The 24,925-nt window shown below is 53.7% G+C and overlaps 1 protein-coding gene across 1 annotated transcript; it reads right to left on the reverse strand.

The window, feature by feature from the left end:
- Positions 1–379: 379 nt before the first annotated feature.
- Positions 380–20,905, reverse strand: RAB26 (RAB26, member RAS oncogene family). The gene is made up of 9 exons (XM_048962103.1): positions 20,673–20,905; positions 18,840–18,950; positions 5,513–5,554; positions 4,858–4,924; positions 4,724–4,776; positions 3,902–3,967; positions 3,423–3,479; positions 3,133–3,209; positions 380–3,002 (listed from the first exon to the last, which is right to left on the reverse strand). The coding sequence occupies exons 1-9, from the start codon at positions 20,856–20,858 to the stop codon at positions 2,900–2,902; spliced, it is 762 nt and encodes a 253-aa protein (XP_048818060.1). The 5' UTR covers positions 20,859–20,905; the 3' UTR covers positions 380–2,899.
- Positions 20,906–24,925: the final 4,020 nt, after the last annotated feature.

The following is a 24,925-nucleotide window of genomic DNA, read 5'->3' on the forward strand; positions in this document are numbered from 1 at the left end:
GAATCGGATCGTAGCGGCGTGAGGGGCAGCGAGAGCCTGGGCTGCTTCCCTTAGCGCCCGGCACGCTTCTCGCGGTGGACGCGTGCGGCAGTGCGGAGCGCACGTGCGGGGAAGCGAGGGCTGAGCGCCGGGGGGCCGCACCGCTCGGCGGCCTCCGTGTTTCCACCGGAGCTCCTGTACCGGGCTGACTCTATAGCTTACAGATTCAATAAAGCTTTCAGAAGACTTGAAGTTTTGCTTCTGTTCCTTTTATGCGTCACAAGGGAAACTACAGACCGATTGTACCTCCGGCTCTGGGCACACAGTGAACTTCGCTACTTAAATGATTAACCAAGTGGGGTGTGTGCCACAATAGCCAAAGCACCACCGTAGCCACGGAGATTATTAAAAAAATTTATTAACAGGAATGAAATAAAAGCTATAAACGAGCCAGCGCGAATGAGAAGTGCAAGTAATGCCGCGTTGTCTGGCCTGCGTGGTGCACTGAGCACTGCTCAATCGCTGGGCGGCAGTCGAGGCCCGTGCATAAAATGGCCGAATCTGAACAAGGGCTTCAGCAGCGGCGCTGCGTGCAGGCATTGGGAGCGAGTAGAGCGTGGGCAGTCTGTGGTGGGATAGAGGGGGAGTTGCGCCTTATAGGAAGCCTAGGTGTGTTAGGAAAGGCCACAAGTACAGTTGTGATGTTTATGCTGGTTGCTTAGGTGCCAAAAGGTACCTTCAAGGAGTAGCATTTGCATCTCCTCTACTTCATTTTTTTTTTTTTTTTTTTTTTTTTAGCTTGCTTTTGGTCCCCCAGTAAAGAACCAAACCAGTAACTGCCAGCTTTTTCATCAAGGTACAAGGTGTTCCTGCCCAGAGAAGAGGGGAGTGTCTGCAGGGATTAGCAGCATGGGGCAGGGGCTGCTGTTACTGCTATTACTCTGAGAAAATACAATCCCGAAGGCAGGCTTGGGAACGGATCTGGGTGTTGGAGCTGCCTGTCTCCTGTGCCTCTGTGGAAATTCCCAGGAGCTGTACAGCCAGGATACCAAAATGCTGCTCCTTCAGGCTGAGGGCTGTAGAAAATTCCACTTTTTTTTTTTTTTTTTTAACCTCAGCTAGCAAGCATGTGCTACAGCCCAGAATGAGAATGAGGGTAGCTGTTAAGCAGCATCATGAGAGGTACTGATCAGGTAGCAGCTGCAGGAGCACAACAAAGCTCAACAAAGCAGCACAAAGCAGTTCAGTAGGTTTCCACTCCTTCATGAAGTCTGATCAGAGTGCAGGGCAGCTGCAGTGATGCTCGGAGGCTGCCTCTGCTGAGGCTAGACAGGACAGGGCGATTGTTAGGGAAGGAGTGACTGACAGGGCTGATGAGAAAAAAGAGGCCCTGGCTCTGTTCCCCAGGTCCTGTGTGCTGTCTGCCAGCAGGGAGCAGGCACTGCCTGGGGATGCGTGGTGGCAGGAGGCTGCGAGCTGCAAACATTCCCCAGGAACAGATTTTTAACAAAAATAAGAGAACTGAAAGACATTTCTCCCTAAAAAGCTATTTATGAAAAGTTTTATTTTGGGCTCTGTTATTACTGTGCTGGACCCGTTTCAGCAGTTGCTCTGCACGTTGCTTATTTTACTGCAGCTCACTGAGAAGTGCAGCTCCGAGGGGTCTCCTCTGTCACTGCCTGCCTGGCTCCTGTGCTGAGTGCCCTTTGGAAATGCTGCTGCAGCTCAAGCTGGCACAATGAGGGGCAGCTGCACCCCGATTCACTGCTGAGAAAGCTGGTGTTTGGGAAGTGAAGGGTGGGTTGACTTCAGTGGTCCATTCAGAGCAGTGCAGGGAGGTTCAATGCAGTGGGCACCTGGTGTTAGTGCATGTGGAATTGCTGAATAAGAAAATTGCCAAAGGCCAAACACATCATCCAGATCTGTACTTTGAAGTGCAACTTGGAAAAAAGCAAAAGCCAAACGCTTGGCACCAGACAAAAGGGGTGAGGAGTCCATTGAAGAGAGCTGGTAGAAGAGTCTTAGACCTGTACAATCAATGCCTACAGCACTCTCATCTTTCTTCTGTTAGAAGAAAGAGCTGTCCCAAGAGAACTTCAGAGATAGCAAAGCATTGTTGTGGTCTAAAAATGCTATCACACTTACATAAAGGTATTTAGAATAAGCTGCAGAACATTAGCTTTCTTCTCATTAAAGTACTAGAAATGGCTGTAGTAAGAGAACCAAAGCCTTTACCAAACAGAAAAACAGTCAGGAGATCTCTGTACAACAGATGTGTTTGCAGGAGCTCACTCAAACAGACATCTAAGCTCTGTCTTCTGCGGGGAAGAGGAGAAATCTTCATCAAGGAGGTATGTTACAACACGGGAACAACTGACAGGCAGAAGTAAGCAGCTACAAAAACAATTGCCTTGAAAACAAAGCCTTCCTGCGTGCCCCATAATCTGAACAGCTGAATTCCAAAGGTGTGGGAAAAGGGAATTCAGGATTTTTTCTGCCCAGATGTTTGGTGGGGAGCAGGCACTCCCCGACATCATCACTCCTAACGCTAACGCACCCAAAGACGCTCTGGGCTAAGGACTGTCACTGCCGAACAGATGCAGGAACCCATCGTTCCAGGAGCCACAGCTGCACCGGGAAGTGGCTCTGGGCAAGGCAGGAGTGGAGCAGCTGCGAGAGGTGCTGCTTCTCTGCAGGAGTGGAGCACAGCGGGGCTGTGGGTGCTGCGGGGCTCGGGGAGCGGCTGTGGTGCAGCACGGCCAGCCTGTTGCCAGCCTGAGGAGCTTCTGCTGCTTTCACCCCCACGTCTCAGCTCACCTTTTACGCAGATACAGACACAAGACAGACATGCACACACTGTCCACGAGGAGAGAGCGCACAAACACGTGGCATGAGTCTCTGTACAAATGCACTGAGCGTATCAGAACCTGCAGCAGCCCGAGCCTCTCACTTCTTTCTTCACATAATCATGGAGCTTGAATTTGGGTTCGTTGGGCAGCTTCATGGACCTGTGTTTCAGTTCTCTGCAGGAAGGGGAAAGCACTTTACTTCTCTGCCCATACAGCCTGCTACCAAGCTGTGTGACACCAGCCCCTTCACAGTGACTGGTGCTGCATGCCGTCCTCCCCACGGCCAGAACCCCCCCCCCCTTACTTTGCGATAGCTGTGAATGCTAATTCCACATTGAGGCCGCTTTTGGCGCTGGTCTCCATGAAGGGCACCCCGTACTCCTGCAGGACAAAACAGCATTTGTACAGAGCTTCAGAAGAAATGTGAAGACATCGAACCAAGGAGGGCAGCGGAGAGTTAAGGGATGAGCAGATGAGGGAGAAGAGAGGGAGACAAAGGATGAATCCCACTCCGCAGTTATCCCCATGGCTGCTGTGCTGCCTGCCCAATCTGAGCATAACAAATACCCCCATGCAGCAGAGTACCTCCCATACCTTAGCCAATTTTTCTCCATCTTCCCTTTTCACCACTCTGTCCTGGGCTGAATCCACCTGCCAACAGCAAAAGAACAAAGGGAGATTATTTGGAAGCTCAGCATTAGATAAGCCTCATGCCCCAGGAATTCCGTCCCATCAGCATAAGCAGCAATGCCCTGGCAGCAAGAGGGATCTGGGGCTCAGATCCACAGCGTGAGCACAAGACACTGCTTCCATCTCCAGCACCTCAATTCAATGCAGCATCCCTGGGAGAGACTCTGCAGATCATCAGCACGCAGAGCAGGAGTCAGCTTTGTGCACCAGGAGGGAGATGGGCAGGACCACAGCTTTGGTGATGACTGCATCCCTCCCTGGGACATGTGGTCACTTTCTGCGCCTCTGCTGCCCCAAAACCTGCAGCTGCATGGCTGCACTGCACCCATCCCTGCCCACGTCCCTAGCATCCTGGCAGGACTAGCTCCATGGGTCCAACTCACCTTGTTTCCCAGTAACATGAGGACCACATCCTGCTGTGCATATTCGTGGATCTCTGTCAGCCATGCCTGGAGAGACGCAAGCAGAGATGGGCTGCAGTGAGATGGGCTTCAGGAATAGGAAGAGTCAGCTGGGGCTGCCCAGCCCTGGGCACCAGGTGCCATGTGTGGGGAACCTGTGGGTCTGCAGGGAATGAGGGACAGTGGGATGTGGTCCTCTCCTCTGCCCGGGTCTGCTGCTAAGGCAATGGGGCAACATGGGGACGCATCGCAGCAGAGTGGGGACAAGGGAGCACCGCGCTGCTGGCATTTGCTGCCCCTGATCACCAGGAGCAAGCTATCCACCTATTGCTGTAATTACACGTGGCATAAATCTGTCACTGAACCCAGTCCGTCGACCTTTCTGATTGCCAGGAAAGTGAAAATGTTCTCTGCGTGTCCTCCGGCATCTTCATCAGCAGCCCCTCAGCAGCTGCCAGCTGGGCACACGGCACTGACTGCAGCCCTTTGGGAATGCCCACAGCTCGCACAGCTGCCGTGCACCTCCCACAGTGCCACCTCCCACAGTACCACCTCTGCTGTGGGGCAGCACCAGCCACAGCTCCTTCCAGCTTTCTTTTTCCCCAGGCTCCCTGAACCCCATTCATCTCCAGCACAGAGCTTCGTGAAGGCTGCCAAACCTCCATGCCACCTGCAGCCAATGACCCACTGGTTTGCTCTAAGCACCAGCTGGAGATTCAGGGCTTAGGGAGCAACAATAGCACCCCAGAAACACGCAGAGCTGCCCGAAGCCATCAGGAGCAGTCTGGGAGGTGCCACACATACCTGGATGTTGTCAAAGGATGCCTTGTTGGTGACATCATACAGCAGGAGCAGGGCTGTGGAGAGAGTGGTAGGTGTTAGTGCTGGCACCATGCTGTGCTCCCCAAGCCCCCCAGCCCTGCTGGGGATGTGCTCACCATGGGCATCCCGATAATACGCGTGTGTGACACTGCGGAAGCGCTCCTGGCCAGCCGTGTCCCAGATCTGCAAGGCAGAGGAGAGGGGTGAAACATCATGCCACCACTCACAGGATGGAAACAGCACAAGACCATAGCACACTGCAACACCACAAAGTTTTTTCAGCATTTTGCTTCTAACAGCAACCCAGGGGCTGATCTATTTGCACGTGAGCAGTTTGCAGCTGCAGAGGAGCTCGCTGAGGATGGTGAGAAGTGACAAGTGCAATAAATATGTAAGCAGCACCTCCCTGTTCCTCAGCACATCCGACCGCAGGGACATGGGTGTGTGACAAAGGGCTCGTGAGCTCCATTGGAAATCGACCAGCAGAAGGATGCACAGGGACCGTGCACTGAATTGATCCAGTTTTAGCACAGCGATGTTTCCAGAGCACTGAGTTGCTATCAGGGGAAGGTGGGCACTATTGGCATGGCTGGGCTGCACATGTACACATGTGCACATCCACATGCCAACACAGCTGGCGAAGTGGGGACACACACGATGGCAGCTTCCAAACATCGGACAGAGATTGGACTCTTGGGGCTGTCCCCAGCCCTGGAGCTCTGAGGGGTTTTACCACACCTGAACACTGTAAGCACAGCTCCAGGGACTCACCTGCAGCTTCACCTTCACCCCATCCACGGTCAGCACCTTGTTCTGCAAGACAAGACAAAAGAGAAGCAGCGCTGAGGCCGGGAGCTGCTGCCCCACACCAACTCTGCCAGTGCATTGCTGATATTCTCTCCCCATTTTTTAAACTTGCACATCACAGCCCAAATTGTTGGAGCAATTTGTATTTGCACAGCGAGAAGATCATTTCCTGTGTTTGCTGCAAGTTACATCTATTTGGATATTTAAATCTTCGTGTCTGCAATGCTGATTTAATGTGGTGTGTGGCTCGGGCTGGATCACCTCTGGCAATAAATTAACGAGTGCCAGCATCCCATCTTAGCAGCCTTCAAAAGGCACAGCAAGCGACTCCATATTCAGTTAGCAACTTACACAGATCTCCTTTTCCTGCTGCTTTTACTTGTTGTTCTCCCAGCAAGCACTGAGCTCGGTCCCCACAGCCATCTGTGGTGAGGTGATGCCCGCTGTGCCCCAGCTGGGGTCTGGCATGGTGCTGGGTGCCCTCTTCCTGCATAAACAACTGCAAATAATGATCCAGCAGCTCCCACAACACCACCAGGATGCTCAGCAAATTAATTGGCCCCAACAGCGATTGCTTTGTGGACCGGCTCCAAGGTGAGCCACGAGTTGTCACCATGTGATGTGCAGCAGCAGCGCCTGACCAGGCAGGCACAGGACACACAAACATCCCTGGCACCACCAACCACAGTTTTCCTATTTGATGCCATGAACTCCCAGACAGATCCAGGACTGCAGCAGCAAAGCATCACCAGCACCCTGGATGCTGATTTTCAGAGCCCCACTGAAGCCAGCAGAGTTGTAGGATAGGCACAGGGAGGCACTCAGCACCCCCAGTGTGTTAACCAAACCCAATCCTAAACATAAAGCAGTCCCACAGCTAGGAGCAGAATTCCACAGAAATTAGCACAGTAATCACCGGGGTATGATTAAAAAAGCCCCAAGCAATGACGGGGCCAAGTGGGATGCTGGTACACCTGCTGTGATGCCAATCCCATTGCTTTCCATTAGAGCATGGCCATGAGGATGCGGATGAGGAGGATGGCGTGGAGCAAAAAAGCACGCTAAATTTACACTGTCTGCTGAAGCCGGCGCAGGGAGATGAACATGGTTTATAAATACCTTCAAAAGCAGTGATGAGATGAGGGAGAGGAGTGACTCACAGCACAGGAGTGGAAGAAGTGGGCAGCCTGGCTGCGGCTGCAGAGGGGAAAGTGAAAGGGAAAGGCAAAGGGAAAGGTGCACAGCTGGAGCTGCTGATGGATCTGCTGCATCACAGCTTCAAGCAGCAGCAGTGTGAACACCTAGCCCAGCCTGGAGCTGCTGCTTTCCTAACAAAGCATCAGCACATTCACAGTTTGCCTTGATAGGATGTAGAATACCTTGCAATAGTTGCACATTATTTTTCCAAGATATCTGTTCATTTCTTCGTTGTAATCAGCCAGCTCTCACTAAATATTTCATAGATTTATGCTCATTGCTCGACAAAAGGAAAGCATTTGCCAGCAGCCACAGGTGATTTCCTGCAGGCGACAGCTTGCAGCTGCCCACAGCAGTACGGCTTGGGGACCTGCAGAGCACTCTGCCCTGTAGCACAGCTCAGGCTGATACCCATATCCCAGCCATGCTGCAGACAATAGCTGTGCCCGGCACCGAGCAGTGGGGGGCAGCAGCCCAGGGTGCATGTGGCAGCTCCTCGACCCTCTGCTCGGTGAGCGATGCCCAAAGCACAGCTGTGGGTTTGGAGCACAACAGGCAGTGGCTGTACTGCAAACCTCACCCCACAAACCTCGCTCTGCAAACCACCTTCTGAGTGCTGACACCTCGTTTAGTACCTGTTCTTTGGAAGAGCTTAATTAAAAGCAAGAGAGCAGCAGCAGGATTCACACTAATTACAACTGCCCTACATTTTGGGTTAGGGGAGGATTCTTAAGCTTAATTACCATCTGGAAGAGCAGCAGGGAGTTGTGCATCGAGGTGCTGCTGGGGCAGGCTGGGGAAAATGCATGAATCTGTGAGGCTGCAGTATGAAGCTGATACTTTTGGTCACCCACTGCAGGACATACTCAGGACAAGTGAGGGAGCACTGCGCTCGAGCACAGGCTCACACAGCGCACTATAGCAGACGTAATGCTTGCAGCAAAGCTGTCCATGCAACTGATCTCTGCTGTCGCTCTCTGCACGTTCAGGAAAGCAGTTCTTGCACAGCTTTTCACACGGGCTTTGACAGCGCTGTCAAAGCATTTTCTAGCAGAGCTTACAGTGTGGAACACTCTGAGAGTTGCTGCTGCAGGAACAAGATGTTTGTAAGTGAAATTGTCCTCAAGACATCAGATAAATAAAGCTGGAGCCTCACAGATGCAGGGGCAATGCTATTATCGTGCAGACAGACCTCAGTGATGGGCAGCATCACCCACCCAGCACTGCCATTGGGAAGCAGAGGAAGGGAAGACTCACAGGCTGCTCCCCACAGCCTACTGCTCTCCAACGTTGTGCTTGCAGCTGCTGCTGGGGCACTGTCCATGGAAGGATATCCCACTGGGAGCCACGTGCATTGCCCACCAAGGCCGGAGCATCAACTCGTGGTCAGTTATCGCATGGACAACCTGACCCAGTGTTCTCTGCCTCCCTGCAGCTTTTCTGCACGTTTGCTCATTAATTAATTAAAGCCTTAAGCGTTCAGTTGGATACATGGATTAACTTGCTTCACAGTTAAACTTGACAAATCAAAAGCTGCTCAGTGTAGCCCTCCAGCATGGGGAGGGGGAGAACCCCCTCTGGCTCCCCCAGCACACCCGAGGGCTCAGGGTAACCCAGCCACAGCATCGCCTCCATGCACAGCGATGGTACAGGGACACCAATGGCACAGGGAGACTCAGGGATGGGGACGTGGTCACTCCCTGAGAACCCCACTGCAGGGGCAGGCACTGAGCCCAGCCTGCTGCTGGGACTTTAGCCACAGGGTGGACACTACAGCCACCCCTGCATTGAGGCTGGAACAGAATGGCACCAAATGCCTTCGGTGTGCAGACCCCAGATTCCTCCCCCAGCACAGACACCCCACAGTCAAGCAGGACTGCACCTACAGACAGACACACACACATTGTCTGTGAGAGCAGTGATGGAAATGAAGGATCAATATGGAAAGCTGCCCAGAGCAGCAGGACACCACAATTTGCTCATTAAAACCCTGGAGTTTCCCCAGGGAATACACACGTGCTGCCAGCGAGCTCAGCAACCCCAGTCACAGCAGCCCGGCCTGGGGCTGCACAGATGCTCTAAGAACAGCCCCCCAGAATTCAAGAAGCCTCAGTGGGTGGATAGAGAAAAGGAAAAAATCCAATCCCTGCTCACTTGCAGCCCAGGACGGCAGTTTTGCCACATTCTGGCACGCAGCTCACACTGATAACACAGCACTGAGCTAGGGATGAGCACAGGATGCTTTAAGGGAGGAAAGGTCCCAGGTGAGAATGCATCCCATACCAGAACTGCTGTCACCATGGCCCTGAGCATCCCTCAACCTCAAAGCATCCCTCGGCCCTGCTCAGGGCCAGCCCTGCAAGTCAGCTAACTGTAAACCTCCTGTGGTGTCTGATGGGGGAAATACAGCAAGAGTGCAGCAGGCAAACACTGCTCATGGATCTGAAATCAACATCTAAACAAATACTGAAGTTCCAACAACTGCAAACAGACACTGGAGTAGCACAGACACTGCTGAACCCTTGCTACAGCTTCACATGAGCCCTCAGAATGATGCCAAGTTGGTGTCTCCACATTGCACAGCAGCAGACAGGCATAGAACCAGGCAGTACCCAACACCCAGCAAGGCACAGGGAAGGAGCCCACCTGCCCCTCTCCTCCAGGGCCATGCACACTGCATTAAAGTGCAATTAGCATCTCCCTGGCTGCCAGCCCCACAGCAGATAAGAGTCAATCCTCTTTTTAGAGCAGATACACCAAAGAATTAGGGGCTTATCAGCTTTTATTCACATCAGCCTGCACATAAAAGGTTTTTCTGGCAAGAAGCAGAGAGACACGTCTCAGGGGCAGATTAGGGGTAAGAGGATCTGTTGAGGATCATAGGTTTTACAGTAAGGCCCCGCTCTGCTCCTCAGCATCCTCCCCCAGAGCCTCCCCCATCCCAGCCCAGCAGTGCCCATGGAATGAGAACACTGGGATCTGGGAGCGTGGGATGCCCTGCGGAATGGCCCCAAGGAGATGTGAGTGGAAGGGGCTCACCCCTGCATCTCTTCTGCTTTATCACAGAAGACAGATTTTAAAGACAGCCATGCTGACTTCCCAACCAGGAGCCTTGGAAACAAAAGGGCAGAGATGGCTCACGCCAATCTGTGCCAACACTGGGGATAAGTAACATGGTGCTCAGCGTTTTTATCTTCATTTTCCTCACCAACAACACAGCATGCTGCAAAGCAGAACAGGAATCTCCACAGCACATTTATTGTGGCATCTATTCTCACGTACAACATACACAGCACCTGTCAGTGCTACGAGGATGAAAAATGGGTCATCAATTATCGCTGTACAGGGAATTGTTTGCTCTGCTCCTGAGGGAAAACAAAACCTTGCATCAGTTTTTATGCTAGAGAAGCATCAGAAATGAAACAATCTGCTTTGTTCAGCTTGCTCTACAACAGCCACAGGGTGGGGAGCAGCCCTGATTATAGCCCCAATCCTTGGATCAGGGTCCTGGGAATCCCACCTGAGCCCTGCAGCCTTGGGGCTGCACTGATCTTGTGTGGCCGCTGCTGCAGGACTGTGCCTTCCTCCAGTGCAGGGGATGTGCCTCAGCTCAATGGAGATGTGCCCAAAGAAGGCCCCCTGGCTCCATCCACCACGGCATGCAATTAGCAGGGTCTGTAATTACAGCTGGAGGTGCAGCCAGGCTTCTTTCTATCTGGCACCCAAAAGGATGGAAACCTGCCTGAAGTTTCAGAGATGACTTTGCAATCCAATTAAAGGAAATAAGGAAAGAATCCTGGCAGCATCTGGCAGTAACGGAGCATCTTCTGCAGACAACACTGCAAACAGCATCATTAAATAGCACTTCTCATCCCTAAAAAAAAAAAATAATAATAATTCCACAGATCTGACAAATGGATCTGGAGCTTTTTATCACATCCCATTACAAACACACTCATCCTTCACCCACGGCTGCACCGCCAGGCAGCTCTGGGAAGCCAAGCTCCATCTAAGCAGGAAACCTGGGTCCAGCTGAGTCTTTCAAAGGAAGAATTTAGGGAAAAGAGAGCAACTAAATGACTGCAATCTATCTTCCATGATTCCACTGGCAGTGGCCCATACATACAAGGTCTTGGTGCTTGGAACCCATGCCTGCTGCAAGCCAGCACTGAGCATACGATTGACTTTTCTGCTTTACAGCAATATCCCCAACTCTTGCATTCCTGTTGCTATCAAAGCAGGATCTCTGCAAGGTTTCTATATCAGTTTGGAGCTGCTAGCTGTGATCCCAGAGAGACTGCAAGGAAGCAGCTGGGGAGCACTGGGGGCAGAACCCGTGGCCCAGCCCCACATGTCCCACAGCCATGCGGGACCCACGGTGTTGGGCAGCACTGCTGAGCACTGGCACATTTCAGATGGGGAAGAAAGAAATAACACAGCTGTGCTACAGCGCTGTGATGGAAAGCAGGCTGCTCCGGTCTGGGTGCGAGGCTCAGAGCAGGCACCCCGCAGCCCCTCCCAGACCTATCTTTGGCATCTCGCAGCACCTCGGCAGCAATTATAGCAATGATGCCGTCTGCCAGGCACAGGCCGTGCTGCAGCGTCTGCACTGGGAATGGAGCTGATGGGCACCTCCTGGCATCCACAGCTTTGGTCTCCTCTTTCTGCCAGCTCCTGCTTCCCCTTTGCCAGATTCGCTTCCAGTGCCAACACCCTGCAAGCAAAGGAGACTAGCGGCTGCCACTGGGAAAATGTTCTATCTGCAGGCAGTGGAACCCCAACCAACCTTCAGCTGCTGTCACAGCACAGACGCTACCAGCAAAAGTCAAATGAAAATGTCCAGTAAGAAGCCACGAGTCACTGCAAACACAGCCCTGCTGCAGGCTCGGTGCACGCATGCAACCGCACTGCAGTTCCCAGGGGACTGCAAGGTGCTGGGCACAGCAGGCACACTGCTGCATTGCACTGCCACAATAATCTCCATCCACGAATCTTTTTTTCTCCAATAGCAGCATCTGCCCAAATCATGTACTGCTGTCCCAGAACCAGGACAGTGCTCCACTGGGCTCTGCTCCACAGAGAGGGTGGAAACCCTCCTGCAAATAAAACTGAACCCAAAGCCACCTGCAGTCACCTTGGTGGGTTTTGCTTGGGTCTCTTGAGCAAGCTGTGCTTTTAGCACAAATGTGACCTCATGTGTGTCAGTATTCAGTGGGTAAAAACACATATGCCATGCAGTAACACTTGCTCAGGAACAAAGTTATTTTGGGCGCTGTCAAGCACCTCTCACATTAATTCATGCACATTAATACATGCGGCATGTTAATGGGTTCAAGAAAGTCCTGCACGGCACAGCACCCATGTTCCTGCCAGCCCTTCCAAAGGCTGGCACTGCTTGAGGCTGCGTGGGCTGCCCAGCACTGCTGCCAAAACCCACGCTCAGCTCTAAAAAGAGGTGCTGTGAGTAGCAGTGAGCCCTCAGCATTTCCGCTACAACGGCAAGCGTGCAGCGAGAGGGGCTGTGTGCACCGAGGAGCCCACATGAGTTGCTCCAACACCACACAGAGCACTGCAGGGAAAATGCAAAGTGAGCCAAAGGTATGGTGCAGACACAACCTGGGTGAACCCAGAACAGGGATGGGGCTGACTGCATGTGCAGGACCTCACAGGTGACACCGACCCCTGCAGACAGACTGGTGCTCCAAGTCCCATCACCTTGGCTTGGCTGCATTAATGGATGCTGCACCTTTCCACCACTGTGCCACGTCTGCAGCCATCAGCATAACACCAGGAAGCAAAACACAGCAATTCCAATCCAATGCTCAGCGTCACCACCCAAGCAGCCAAGCAAGGTCCTTGCCAGCAGGGTCAATGCACCCCAAAGAGGGGCTGGTTCTGCCTGGCAGCCCCTTCAACCTGGATTTGAGGGAAGCATTCATGAATGGGCATTTTTTTAAGGTTCAGAGCAAAGGACATGGTGCTGATGCCAACAGCTCTCCATGGCAGGATGGGAACAGGGAATTATAGATTCACTGAATCAATGAATCACTCATAGAATCATTGAACCAGTGAATCAATTGTAGAATCATAGAACAAATCACAAAATCATCAAACGCCCAGGGTTGGAGGGGACTTCAAGGACCACTGTCGGGATAGCAGCGCAGGGCTGGGCTGGGTGCACCATTCCCATGGGGTGACAAATCCTAGCACCAAAAGCCATGGCAGCACAGAGGGGCTTCACTGATCACAGGGCCAGAGCCCTAACGGTGCACGTTCCACAAGCCCTTCCCTTCCCTCAGCCATCGGAGCCCGCTGGTGAGGGGAGGATGGCGGAGCGGTTTCCATAGAGACACCCGCGTAAGCAAAGCTGGAAAAGCAAAAGCCTCCATTTCCCAAATGTGTCACTTGGGCATAAGAACAGCAGGGCCTGAGAGCCAGCAGGAAAGCATCCGGAGCTGCACTCAGGATTCAACCAAGGCCCACAAGGTCCCGGCTCACTGCGGGTCCATGGCTTCGCTGCAGGGCATGGAACCAGTGTGGGATTGTTTGCACAAATGCCTCTGAGCACAGATACCCTCCATTAAACAGCTTTGACAAAACTTAAAACAAAATGAAACAAAACCTCACTGGATGTTCACAATGGGGCCGGCTGCATCCCCACAGTGGTGCTGTGCTGGTGCTGACACTGTGGGTCTACTCTGTGTCCTGGGATGTTCACCAACCTCCAGAGCTGCACGAGCTCTTGACAGATATTACTTGCAATCAGGGAGAAATATTTTCTCCCACGCAGGCATAAATATGAAATATTTGCTGTTGTTTTAGAGAGGTTTCTGAAGTCCTTCGAGGTAATGATTTGGTGCTTAGCCAGGGTTAAAAATATAATCCATGCCCTCGTTGGATGAACAGAGCCATGGAGTGCTCTGCATGGTGACCACTGGGATAGAGCCGACAGGCAGGGATGGTACAGCTCTCCTCCAGCTTTGACCAAAGGCAAAACCCCATGGGGAGGGCAGGGATGTTCCCATGGGGTGGGCAGAGATGTCCTGCACAGAAAACCCACCAGCTCCCACTGCCCATCCTCATCCTCCTCCATCCTCCTTGTCCCCAGCAGCCACCAGCACGATGCTCAATGTTTGGTTTCCTTGTGGCAGAGCTCTGCAGGTAAACAAGATCTCGATCTGCCCATTTCCCATTTCCATAGTAACCAGTACCCCCCCCACACTGCCAGCCAAGGACGAATGGACAATGGCTCAGGCACAGCTCCTTCCCTCCACAAACACAGTTCCCATGCACTCAGATGGGATCCTTTATTAAAAATATTTCCATTATCCAAAGGTGTTGGGGGGGGGGGGGGGGGAGGTTTTTTGTTTTCTATTTTCATCTGAAGGGAGATGACCATTGGTGGGCACTGCCTGTTCCCAGTGCTGGAGCACAATGAGTGCCAGGACACGATGCTCTGCCAGTGCCATACATTGCCAAAACCCATTCCCTGCCCAGACATGGGGATGACTGCTGGAGCCCAACTGCTGCAGCACCCACTGCACTCCCCCAAGTGTTGGGTTGCTGACTGCATGGCCAACATCACCAGCACCCGCCGAGCTCCGCTGCGCCACGCTGCCCCAAAGGCTCATTTACTCCAAAACGTGCCGCAGCCTGCTGGGGGCAGATAATTAATCGGCGGTAACGAATGAGTCAGCAACAGCTCAAGGAGAGGCAGCCCACGCTGTCTCCATGCTGGGTGCACGTGGACCCGCAGCACCGCACCCAGGACCCCGCTGCTGTCAGCGCCCACCGTTCCCAGGGGAGCTCTGAGGGATGTCCCCCAGCAGCCAGCACTCAGACAGACTACAAGGCCCCATTTCCCTCTGCTTTCAAAGAAAATCCCAGTTCTGCACCTTTGAATTCAATATTTTATCACAAATGAAAGATGAAAGTGAAATTAAGCCAAATTTATTCCATTAAATATTCAGACCGTTTAGACTCGCTCTGGCCCTATTTCAATGTTTTATGGGCTGTGAGCCACTTCCTTGCAGGACACAGCAATGAGCCGGGAGCAGCGATGCCTGCAAAATCCACCCCCTGCCCCAGCACTCTCACTGTTGGCTGGGATGGATACAAGACTTCACAGCTGGGTTAGGTACCAAATCCATTATGGATCATAAGAGAGCCCTTTGTGCACTGAGATCACCTTCACATCACCATGCAAACTGCATGAGAGTTTTCTTGCCTGAGCTCTGGGGCTCACGTAAAGAGCAACTCGAGCACTTTTCTGCTTTGAATGCAATCGTCTCATTTCTTTCTGCCTTCTCCAGGGCAGGAATTTAGGCTGTTGCCCACTGGGATTACCGGCAGCACGCGGGCGTTCACAACTCATCGACGTGCTGCAGAACCAGAGCACACTGAGGTTTATTATTTTCCAAATGCGAGAGCCAAAGGGACATGAATAAAACACCGGCAGCTGGGAGGGAGAGGGTGCAGCCCGCCGGGCTCTGCTCTCAGCATCTCTTGGCAACTGAGCCCTGCATGCAAATGACAGCTTTGCCTTCGTGTGATCGGGAGCAGACTGCAAAGCTGCATCTCTCTGCAAGGGAAAGGAGCACTAGCTGAAAGCAAAGCAGGGCTCGGCTGTTTGGGAATAGCGACTATTGGAGAGGCTGTCCTGGGAGCAGGGAGCAGCTGCACAATGGCTGCTATCCAAAGAATCGGACATGAAATAAATCATTAAAATAAATGTGGGGTCCCTGAACAGCACCACAAAAACCCTCTGAAAGCTGGCAGCAGGGTGGGAAGCTCCTCTGGGCAAACGGATCCCAGCTCTCCTTACAGCAACAAAAGCAAAAGTATCAAATCAGCAACTGGCTTCTATTAACATCCATACAGCAGCAAGAAATGAAGCAGAGGAAGAGCCACCGGAGGGGTGCACCCAGTGTAAGGCTCCCTCCGAGCCCCAGCAAGGCACCAAGCACCAGATGATATGGGCAGTGCCCTTTGGGGATGTGAGCTGAGGACATCTCCCTGTCCCCACGCTGCTGCTCACAGCACTGCCAGGCAGAGCACAGCCCTCAGCCCCTGCATGGGAACACTGCCTGGCACAGCATACAAACAGAGCCGCAAACAGAGATGCAACTCATATCTTATGCAAAAAAAAAAACCCTATCACACATCACTGATCGCAGCTCCGGAGCAGCACAGAATGTAACCACAGCCCCTCACTGCTCAGGGCCACCAGTGACAGCTTTTATTTACCTAGCGTGGGAGCTGTTCCTGGGGGCAGATTAACAGCAGTGCGACCAAGGCTGAGCAGAGCAGTCCCTGCGAGCAGGGCTGGGTCGGGGCTTCGGGAAACGTTCCCTGCGAGGGGCAGCCCACGCAGTGGCGGAGCGGGGCCGCAGCACGAGATCTGCACGCCCGCAGGGATCGCGCTGCACGCGTCGGGAGAAGGAGCGGCAGAGCTGCTCCCTGCAGACCTGTCTGTAAGGCTGACTGACACAAAAAGCATCTCCCCGGCTCAGCGCAAAGAACCTCATTAGAGCCTCTTCCCAGGGAGAAAAGGCTCATCTTGAATTTTCTCTTTTATGTTCTCTCCTTTCAGGTCCAATTAGCACAGACCCCTGAATTCAGCTGTGCTCCACGGGCAGCCCCATTTGAACTGCTCCAGGTCAGCTGCCACCCATTCCTGCACACACTTCTGCCACATTCCCAAAGTGCAGATGTTACAGCCCAACCGGGAAAGGTGGGATTCACCCCTCTGATTCCTAACATGGTTCTGTTCTGGGGCACCTTTCTGCCTGAAACTCCTAAAGCACAAAGTTTTGGGGAGCTCCAGGTGAGGCGAGCTGCACAGATGCTGGATGGGAGCTTTGGGGACCCAGATGTCCCACAGGACCTCAGTGCTCAGGGGGATAAAGTAGACCAGTGCTCAGCACGGCCCTGGCAGCAATAGCTTGTGGGAGGCAATAACTGGGTACCTATTGTCCAGCAAGGGCAGGGAGCCCAAAGCTGACACTGTCAGAAGTGTTTGTTTAACATGGGTGTGCTCCCTGGGATGGGGAGAATGGCAAAGACAGGCAGAGGTGTGGATGTACGGAGGTGTCTGGAGCCTGGCTCTGACTCCCAAATGCTCCCATCATAGAATGGATCACTACAGGATACGAAGCTGAAGGGCATCTCTGAACTGTGAAGGTTCCACTCTGATGCGTTTTTTCCTAATGCTAACATTGCAATTTCCCCAGTCTGTTTGGAAAAGGAAACGCTGGTATTTACATCAACATCCTTGTGTTTGTTTAGGAGACAATTACAAACAACAAAACATGAGAGACTATCCGTAACTTAAACCAGTAGGAGGGAAAAACCTAGGGGGTCATTAAGAATTGTAATGCCTGATTAATTTTATATGGATTTCTATTCATTTACATTTGCTCAGGCAGTACCATCTTTCAGCCATTCGCCCAGGCAGTCCCAAAGGATGCAAGTGAGGGCTCTGGGTGCCCCATCGGGACTGGATGAGGTCAGAGCAGAGCAGAGCCCATCCCAAATCCAGAGCCACCCATTGGCACATATGGGCTTGGGGGCTTCAGCCAGAAACCTGGCTTTGAACTCAGGGATGGCAAAGGAAGAGCAGTGTGACAGCTCCGTTATTAGCTGGATGCTAATTAAACACCAAACCTGCTTGTGCAGCAGAAGCCTCTGGTGCTCTCAGCCTGGAGTTCTGTAATTGTGCATTGTAATGCAAACAGCAGAGGGGCACAATTACTCGGCGCCTGCAAACAGGATTATCGTAATGGCAGAGGAGATGTACAATCACAGAACTATTTCCATGTCCCTGAAAAATGATGAGCGTCTTACTGAGATGGTAATAATGAGGTTTAGGACACACTCCTGATGTCTCCCGCTGCATAATCTGCCCATTTCAGACCCATGCACCTCCAGCAGTTCTATTACAGGAGTAAATTAACCCTAATTTGATTGCTGCTCAGTGGCACTTGTTTCAGCACTCTGATCAATAAGTGACAGGTTGTAAGATTGCCCTTGGTATCAATCACTGTGATCAGTAATACAATGCTTTCCTTTTAAGAACACTTAAAATATGGTGTGATTATGTTGGAATACGACTATGGGCTTCAATCCACCAACATTTGTGGCCCCCGTGGCCTCACTCTGCATCAAGAGCTGCAGTGCAGGACACGCTCACATGCAAGGGGTAGAACTGCAGGAACAGTGGCACCAGAGCTTCTGTCTGTGCCCAGGACAGCATCTGTGCAGCTTCTGAATGAAGAAAGGCAGCTGGGAGGGCACAGCACAGCCAAGGGCACCGCTCTGCATCATCAACCCATGGAACGAGCAGCACAGGGGCATCCACGGTGCTGACAGAGGAACCTACAGCACCACTGTCCCACACTGTGCCAAATGTCCCAAGCTGCTGCAGGGAGCAGGAAGGGGCTGGGATCCATCCTGAAACCTCAGTCCATCCACTCTTCTTCCAACTGCTGCTTCCAGATTGACATGGCCCATCACCACCCTTTGGGGATGCTAGTTTTGCTTGCCTTTTTCCAGGTCCCCCATTCAATCCAACACCCCCACCAAACAACAGCTGGGAGAGCCAGTCACCAGCTCCCAACAGAGTACCCGAAGGCAAAAGCATTAGAAAATGCTGCCTGGGCAATGGCCACCGTCTTCAGTCCAGGTAGGATGGGGCTAAGGATGCGCAGCTCAATCAATGACACAGAGCTCCTGCACCGTGCCCCTAAGGTTTGCTTTGGAGATGCCTCGAGGAGATGTTGGGTTGCGTCACTTTGTTATTGTTTTCTATCATAGTTTTTAAAACAACGACATTGGCTTAGGGAAATATTTTCACAGGGCAGATGGTCAGAGCCAAACAGTTGTGTGTACACAAACCCTCCCCAGGGCACACAGAGGGAGGACTCACTCCCCTTTGTTATGCAGAGCCATAATTAGACGCTGCTGCAGCCATCAGCTGCCTCCTCCACCCGCAGCCCCAGGGGTACGCACGGGTACAGGATGCCGAGCTCCACATGACTGGAGCAGCATTTTGGTGTTCTGAAGACAGTCACCAACCTGGTACATCTCAACTTACCCTGAAGTCAATCCCCACGGTGGAAATGAAGCTGCCCGCCAGGAAGGCGCCATCCTTGAAGCGCACCAGCAGGCAGGTCTTGCCGACCCCCGAGTCGCCCACCAGCATCACCTGCAGGAGGGAGGCAGCAGGGTTAGGAAACGTTCTCCTGAAGCAGCCCCACCGCAGCCATTACCCCTCTGCTCCAAAAAAAAGCTCCATCCTGGATACGAGCAGCTGCTCAGCCTGGCTGCACTAAGGCTGCTGCACCACTCCATTGCACTGCTCCACACACCCAGGGCACGGTGCTGCCTCCATGAGCCCGACTGCCATTGTCCCTGCAGAAATTGTCAGCCTGTGACCAAATATCAACGATTCCAACACAGGCACTGCCCTGGGTCAAAGCAAACCCACACAGGAGCCAGCAGCACCAACCAGTGCCATGGGCTCTGCCACTCCACCTGGACGGAGACAGCCCCAGACACGGATGCCTCTCTTCTGGGGCTCATTCCAGCTCTTTTCCTGGGGTGCCCCACAGCAGCTGCTTGCTGCCCTACTGAGAGCCATGACACAGTGAGCTCAGATAAACCTATATGTACGTGTGTGGATCCAGGGGATGGGGAGAAAAAAGTCTTTTGTGTGTGTGTGTTTGCAAAATTTTAGTAGAAAACAGCAGAGCTGATTTTTTTTTTAAACTTTCCAACACCAGTGTGCCCACCCCTGAGCCCACCATTCCCAGCAGCACTGAGGCTGGGCTCCCCCCAGCAGCTCTGCCAGCAGGAACTAGACCCATGCCTGGCCCAGGGGGCTACTGCTGTCTGTGGGGCAGCTCAGCAGAGGGAGCAGGGGAAGTCCATTAGGTTGGGCTGGCATCAAACACAGCATAGCATCCATAAGTGAGGAACACCCGGACACAGAGCAGAGCCCTTTGCTACCCTGCATAGTTGGGTTTATTTGAGCTCAGGGCAGCATCCATACGAGGTCAGCTCCATATCAGCACAGCTGTTGCACTGCTGCTGCAGCTGTACCAGCAACCACTGCCTCCCAAAGAATTGAACCTACATCTCAAATCCTTACAATGCCATGGCTGCACCGCAGGTGCTGCGCTCCTGGCACTGCGCACCAACACTCGGACCTCACCAGAGCAAACACCACCTTCCCTGTAGCTTAGAGCTCCATGCTGGGTTACAGAGAGCTGTGTTGGAAATGAGACTGGCTCACAAGCCAGAACCCAGAGCAGCGAGACGGAGCCAGCTGAGCCCTTACAGGAAAGCACAAGCTGGAGATAGTTCAACAGCAGGCAGAGCAGATCCAATGCGACGCAAAGAAACTGTCATCCTGGTTTATAACCCAATTCTTTATCTTGGTAAAGAGGGAGCAGAAGGTTATGGTAACCAGTCTGAGCAGAAAGCCATCTGTCACCACTTGCAAAAGTTGAGCAGGAGCCCTTTGGTGGAGGGCTTTCCACGGAGCCTCCTTCAGAGCCACCGGACACACAGCCTTGGGTCGGGTGGTGGGGCTGAGCCCTGCAGATGTGGAGTAGGGGATGGCAGCGGTTAGCGGGCGGCCAAAGCACGGAGTGTGGGGGGGTGAGGGCACTACGGTAGGTGCCCTACGGCCACCCCATCTCCGAGGAACTTTGCCGGTGGCCGCGGGGAGGGCTGCTGCACTCAGCACGGCGTGGAATGGAATGGCTCGGCTCCGAACTGCACGGCACGGCACGGCACGGTTCGGTTCTTAATGGCACGGCACGGCACAGCCCCGCGGACCCCCCCACGCCCCCGGGCACCCCACGCTTTGCTCCGGCCCGGCCTGCCCCTCCCCGGGCAGTCCCTTTCCCACAGCCCCTCGCACCTTGAAGGTGAGGTCGTAGAACTCTCCACTGCTGCTCAGCGAGGGCCGCCCGGGCGCAGCGCCGCCGTTGCGGGGCAGCTCCGGAGCGGGCGCGGGGCTCCGCGGGGCGGTGGCGGCGGGGGGAGGCAGCGCGGCGGAGGGCGCGGAGCCGCCGCCTTTGCTCCGTGCCGCTTTCTTCCGCGACATGCCGGGGCAGCGCGGCCGCGCTCAGGGCGCGGGGCCGTACCGCCGCCGCCGCCGCCTCCCCGGGCCCGGCCCCGCTTCCAATGGCAGCGCCGCGGAGGCGGCGGCGAGGGCCAGGCACGCTCCGCTCCGCGCCCGTTCGCTCCTCCCCGGCCGCGCTCCGCCGCGCTCTGTGCTCCGAGCGGTGCTCGTGCGGGAGGGGAGCGGAGCTGCGGGCCCTCACAAGTGCGGGAAGGGGCGGCCCGAGGGCACCCACTAAAGGAGCAGCGCACCGTGAGTCTGCACCTACGAAGAGAGCAGCGGCCTTCGTTTGCCCCCAGGGAGGGAGCAGCACCGTGCGTTTGCAGGCACGAAGAGAGCAGTGCACCGTGCGTTTGCACCCACGAAGGATGCTTGCGCACCGTGCATCCACACCCACAAAAGGAGCAGCACACTGCGCACTCACATGTGCTCTAGGGGTGCAGCACGGGCACGTTCACTCATGTGGGTGCAGTGCTGTGTTCCACGCTCTGCCTGCTGCCCCTGATCTGCTGCATACCCCAATCTCACAGCAGTGCATGGGGGCGGTTGCCCTCTGGGTCTGGGTCCATATTCCGGCAGCTGAAGCTCCTGCACTGCTCCACAGCTGGCAGAGCCATGGGCAAGAGACAAGCACAGGGGAGAGAAGAGCAGGCATAGAAATTGGGGTGGCAGAGCATACTCTGGGGGGCAGCGGGTGCTGTCTGCTCTACTGGCAACTTGTGCTATCCTCGGTGTCTCAGCAACTGGTTTCAGTGAGGAACGCTTTGCATCTTTCTGGCTGCAAATGAAGTGTCACCAGAGGCACTTGCGACTCCCTCAACTGAAATAAATGTCTTTAGCTGTGTGACAGAGTTCCAGCGGCACAGCCTTATCCTTCCTGCTGAAGGAGGCTCGAGCAGTCCTATCGGAGCAGGAGAGGAAAATAAATCTCCCTGGTGAGAAGCCAAGCAAGCACACAATGAAGGCATAAATAAGTAACAGGGCTTGCACAAGCCCAGGAGGAGCTGATGGCCAATTCAAAGGAGCTCACACCAACCTGAGCCATGGGCAGAGCCCAGAGCGCACCATGGTGACACTGTACTGCTGCTACAGTCGGAGCGAGCGCTGCTCTTTGGGACCTTCAGTGCCCCCAAGGGCTGAGCTGCATAAGTGGGCACCTCAGTGAACCCAAATCCTCTCCTCCCCTCCTGGATCTGCAATGCCCCCGGGGCAGTGCTTCTCTGCATGCAGCAGAACAGCTGCTTTGAGTGCATTTAAAGCTGCAGTGAATTCCTGTTCTGCTCTCTTAAAACATTCCCACTGCGGAGGGAGGAGGCAGAGAGCAGAGCTCTGAGAGCTTCTGTCATGGATGGGGGAGATGAGTTGGGCTCAGTTCCCCCTGAGATCCCCTTCTGCCACCCTGAGCCACACACACAGCCATGGCTGCAGAGCTCTGGGCTCCCTTCTGCTGAGGCTGGAGATAAAGCTGTCACAGCAGAGGCTTCCCGCCCTCTTCCTGCCATGATCCATCCAGGAGATGGAGGACCTGACTTGGCAGAGCAGACTTGGTGCCAAGGCTTTGCTCTATAATCTGATTTTCCAGTACAGTTGTGGTCAATAGAGGTGGAGGGAGCAAAGTACAATGCTGTGGAGCTAGCAATGGCTCCATGGGATTTTTAGCTTGTCCCCATGCAGCAACAAAGCGGCTGGAAAGGTGCACAGACTCCCTGGGACCAGCACTACTTTAGCAAAGAGACTTTGTTTTTCCCCCATCCCCACTACAGCTGATGACGATAGAAGTCTTTAAGAGTCTCATGCTCAGAGCAAACAAAGCCAGCTGCTTATCGTCGCTGCATCTCAGCAACGTGGCACAGGGATGGTCCCTTATTGCAGGTGGCATTGGGGACATTGCCTGCTGGCTGCTGCTCTGCCAAAGGTCGCGTGCTGCAGAGCTCGGCTGCATGCAATGCCGGCGCTTGGAGCCACGGAGCCATGGGAGCACAGTGGGAGGAGCAGCCCCAGCAAGTTTTTCCCTTTGAGAAAATGCATGTGAAGAGGCACAGCCTGCTCACAGCTCTCAGTCATGCCTGGAAATGTTGCTCCTCATATAGTTACAGGAACTAATCAGATAACTGCTGCTGAAATAAGGGGAATGTGTTTGCTAAAAATAGCTTAATGGAACAACACACGCCTGGAGATGCGGCGTGCCTCGGGGAAGCAGGGCTGCAGGATCTGGCAGGCTCTGAGTGGGGCCGGCAGCGGTCGGTTGTTTCTCCCATGCATCTCCATGTAAGTGGATTTGTTTCTCAAGGCAGCCGATCAGCACAACCCCATTAGGACCATCAGCCCGAAAGCTCTGCCGTGCTGCAGCACACACAGGGACCACAGCTCTCAGCCTCCTGCTAGACCCAGGCAGAGCCTTTTCTGGCAAATTCCAAACCTGTGGTTGAGACCTTCATGGTCTCCTTTCTGGGGGTGCTGGCAGTGCCCTTCCAGCAGCCTGAGCCTGCTGGTCTCTGGTTCCATCGCTGGCTCAGGTGGAGTGGAGCTGTCCTTGTGGCAGAGAGTTTACAAGGACGTGCTCTTCCATCATGTCTGCTGCCTTCTTCACCGGCTGGCTTGGAAGCTGCAGAGAAGCTGATGCAGGCTCCTGCCATGCTCTGCTTGCGGCTCAGCTTTGTCTCTGCCATCACCTATGGCAGTACCTCCAGCCAAGTTTCAGTTCTCCCAGCTGCTCCAAGGCCTGGTATCTCACCCTGCTTTTTCTGCTCCTACAGGCGAAGAGCAAACATAGCTCTGACTCCAAAGAGAAGTCACAGAAAGAGAGGACAAACATCACCCGGATGGGAGGCCCAGGAGAGCAGCCAGGCAAAGGTAACACCATGGTGACAAGGCCAACACATTGCCCATGGTGCTGCCATGGTGCAGTAGTGACAGAGAACCTGGGCAAAACACTGAGAGCTCAGCGCTTTCCCTCTGCCTCCATGCAAGGGGCCCAGCCCACGCAGAGCTGAGCACTCATTGTTCCCCGCCTGCCACTTACTGTTCCTCCCTCCCCATTGCTCACTTACCTTTGAACACTTCAATCTCATTGCCTTTGTCAGCGTCACTGGCTTTTAATTGAAATTCCTCAGACATCTCTTCGTCAATACAGCCCATCAGTTATTTTCGTGTGGGAAGTGATTGTTTTCCATTTGCAGCTGTGAAAGTTAAATTCCAATGTTTTGCTGGGAGACTGTTTTTGTCTTTCCACTTTCTTTTGTTGCCAAGTCAAGTCTTATTTTGCAGACCTCCTTCCTCTGCCTGGCTACTTCAATTGCTGTCTCTCCTATGCACAGTCACTCTGTTTCCATCCTTAGCCCACCTCTCTGAGCCCTCCTTCACCCCCAAAGCACATGCACCATACCCAGCAGCCGAGAGGCTGAGTTCAGACTGTCACCCACCGACCAGGTGCTGGGTACTATCCCTGCTCCCCCAGCAGGACAGGGAACCCATTGGTGCAGCTGCCAACAATGGGGCACTGCTTCCCCTCGTCCCCTTGGAGGGGCAACCTGGTGTTACCCACTCATGGCACTCGATGTGGAAGCTGTCCCCAGGATGAGCAGCTCACAGCATGCACGGACCTCATTGCCCTCGCAGGGGTTTGCTCTCACAGCTCCATGCCCCACGTCACCACCAGCAGCGCTGGGATGCAGCAGAGCAGCCTTGGCACCACCCCATGGGCATCCCTATGGAACCACCATGCTGCACAGGGCCCAGCCAAGCCCTTTGGAGCACACCAGGGCAACCATGCCAGGTCCCAGCAAGTCTGGGCTGGGGCCAGGAAATTAGTTTTCCTTGTGCCAAGATAGAAACGAGCCATGATTTCAGCCAGCAGAGCACCGAACACATGAGAGCCCTCAGCCTGGCTCTGTTCCAGCAGTCACCCACGAGAGCTTTCAGATGTGATGAAGTCAAACATTCAAAAGTCCTTTGAAATGTGTCCTACAGAGAGAAGGCTGAGTAACAAACCCTCAGCCTCCTAGACAGAAGATACTTCCAAGCTATTTAGTATATTTCAAATGCTTCTC

This window comes from Lagopus muta, chromosome 15 (genome assembly GCF_023343835.1).
Source record: "Lagopus muta isolate bLagMut1 chromosome 15, bLagMut1 primary, whole genome shotgun sequence".
NCBI classification, from domain to species: domain Eukaryota; kingdom Metazoa; phylum Chordata; class Aves; order Galliformes; family Phasianidae; genus Lagopus; species Lagopus muta.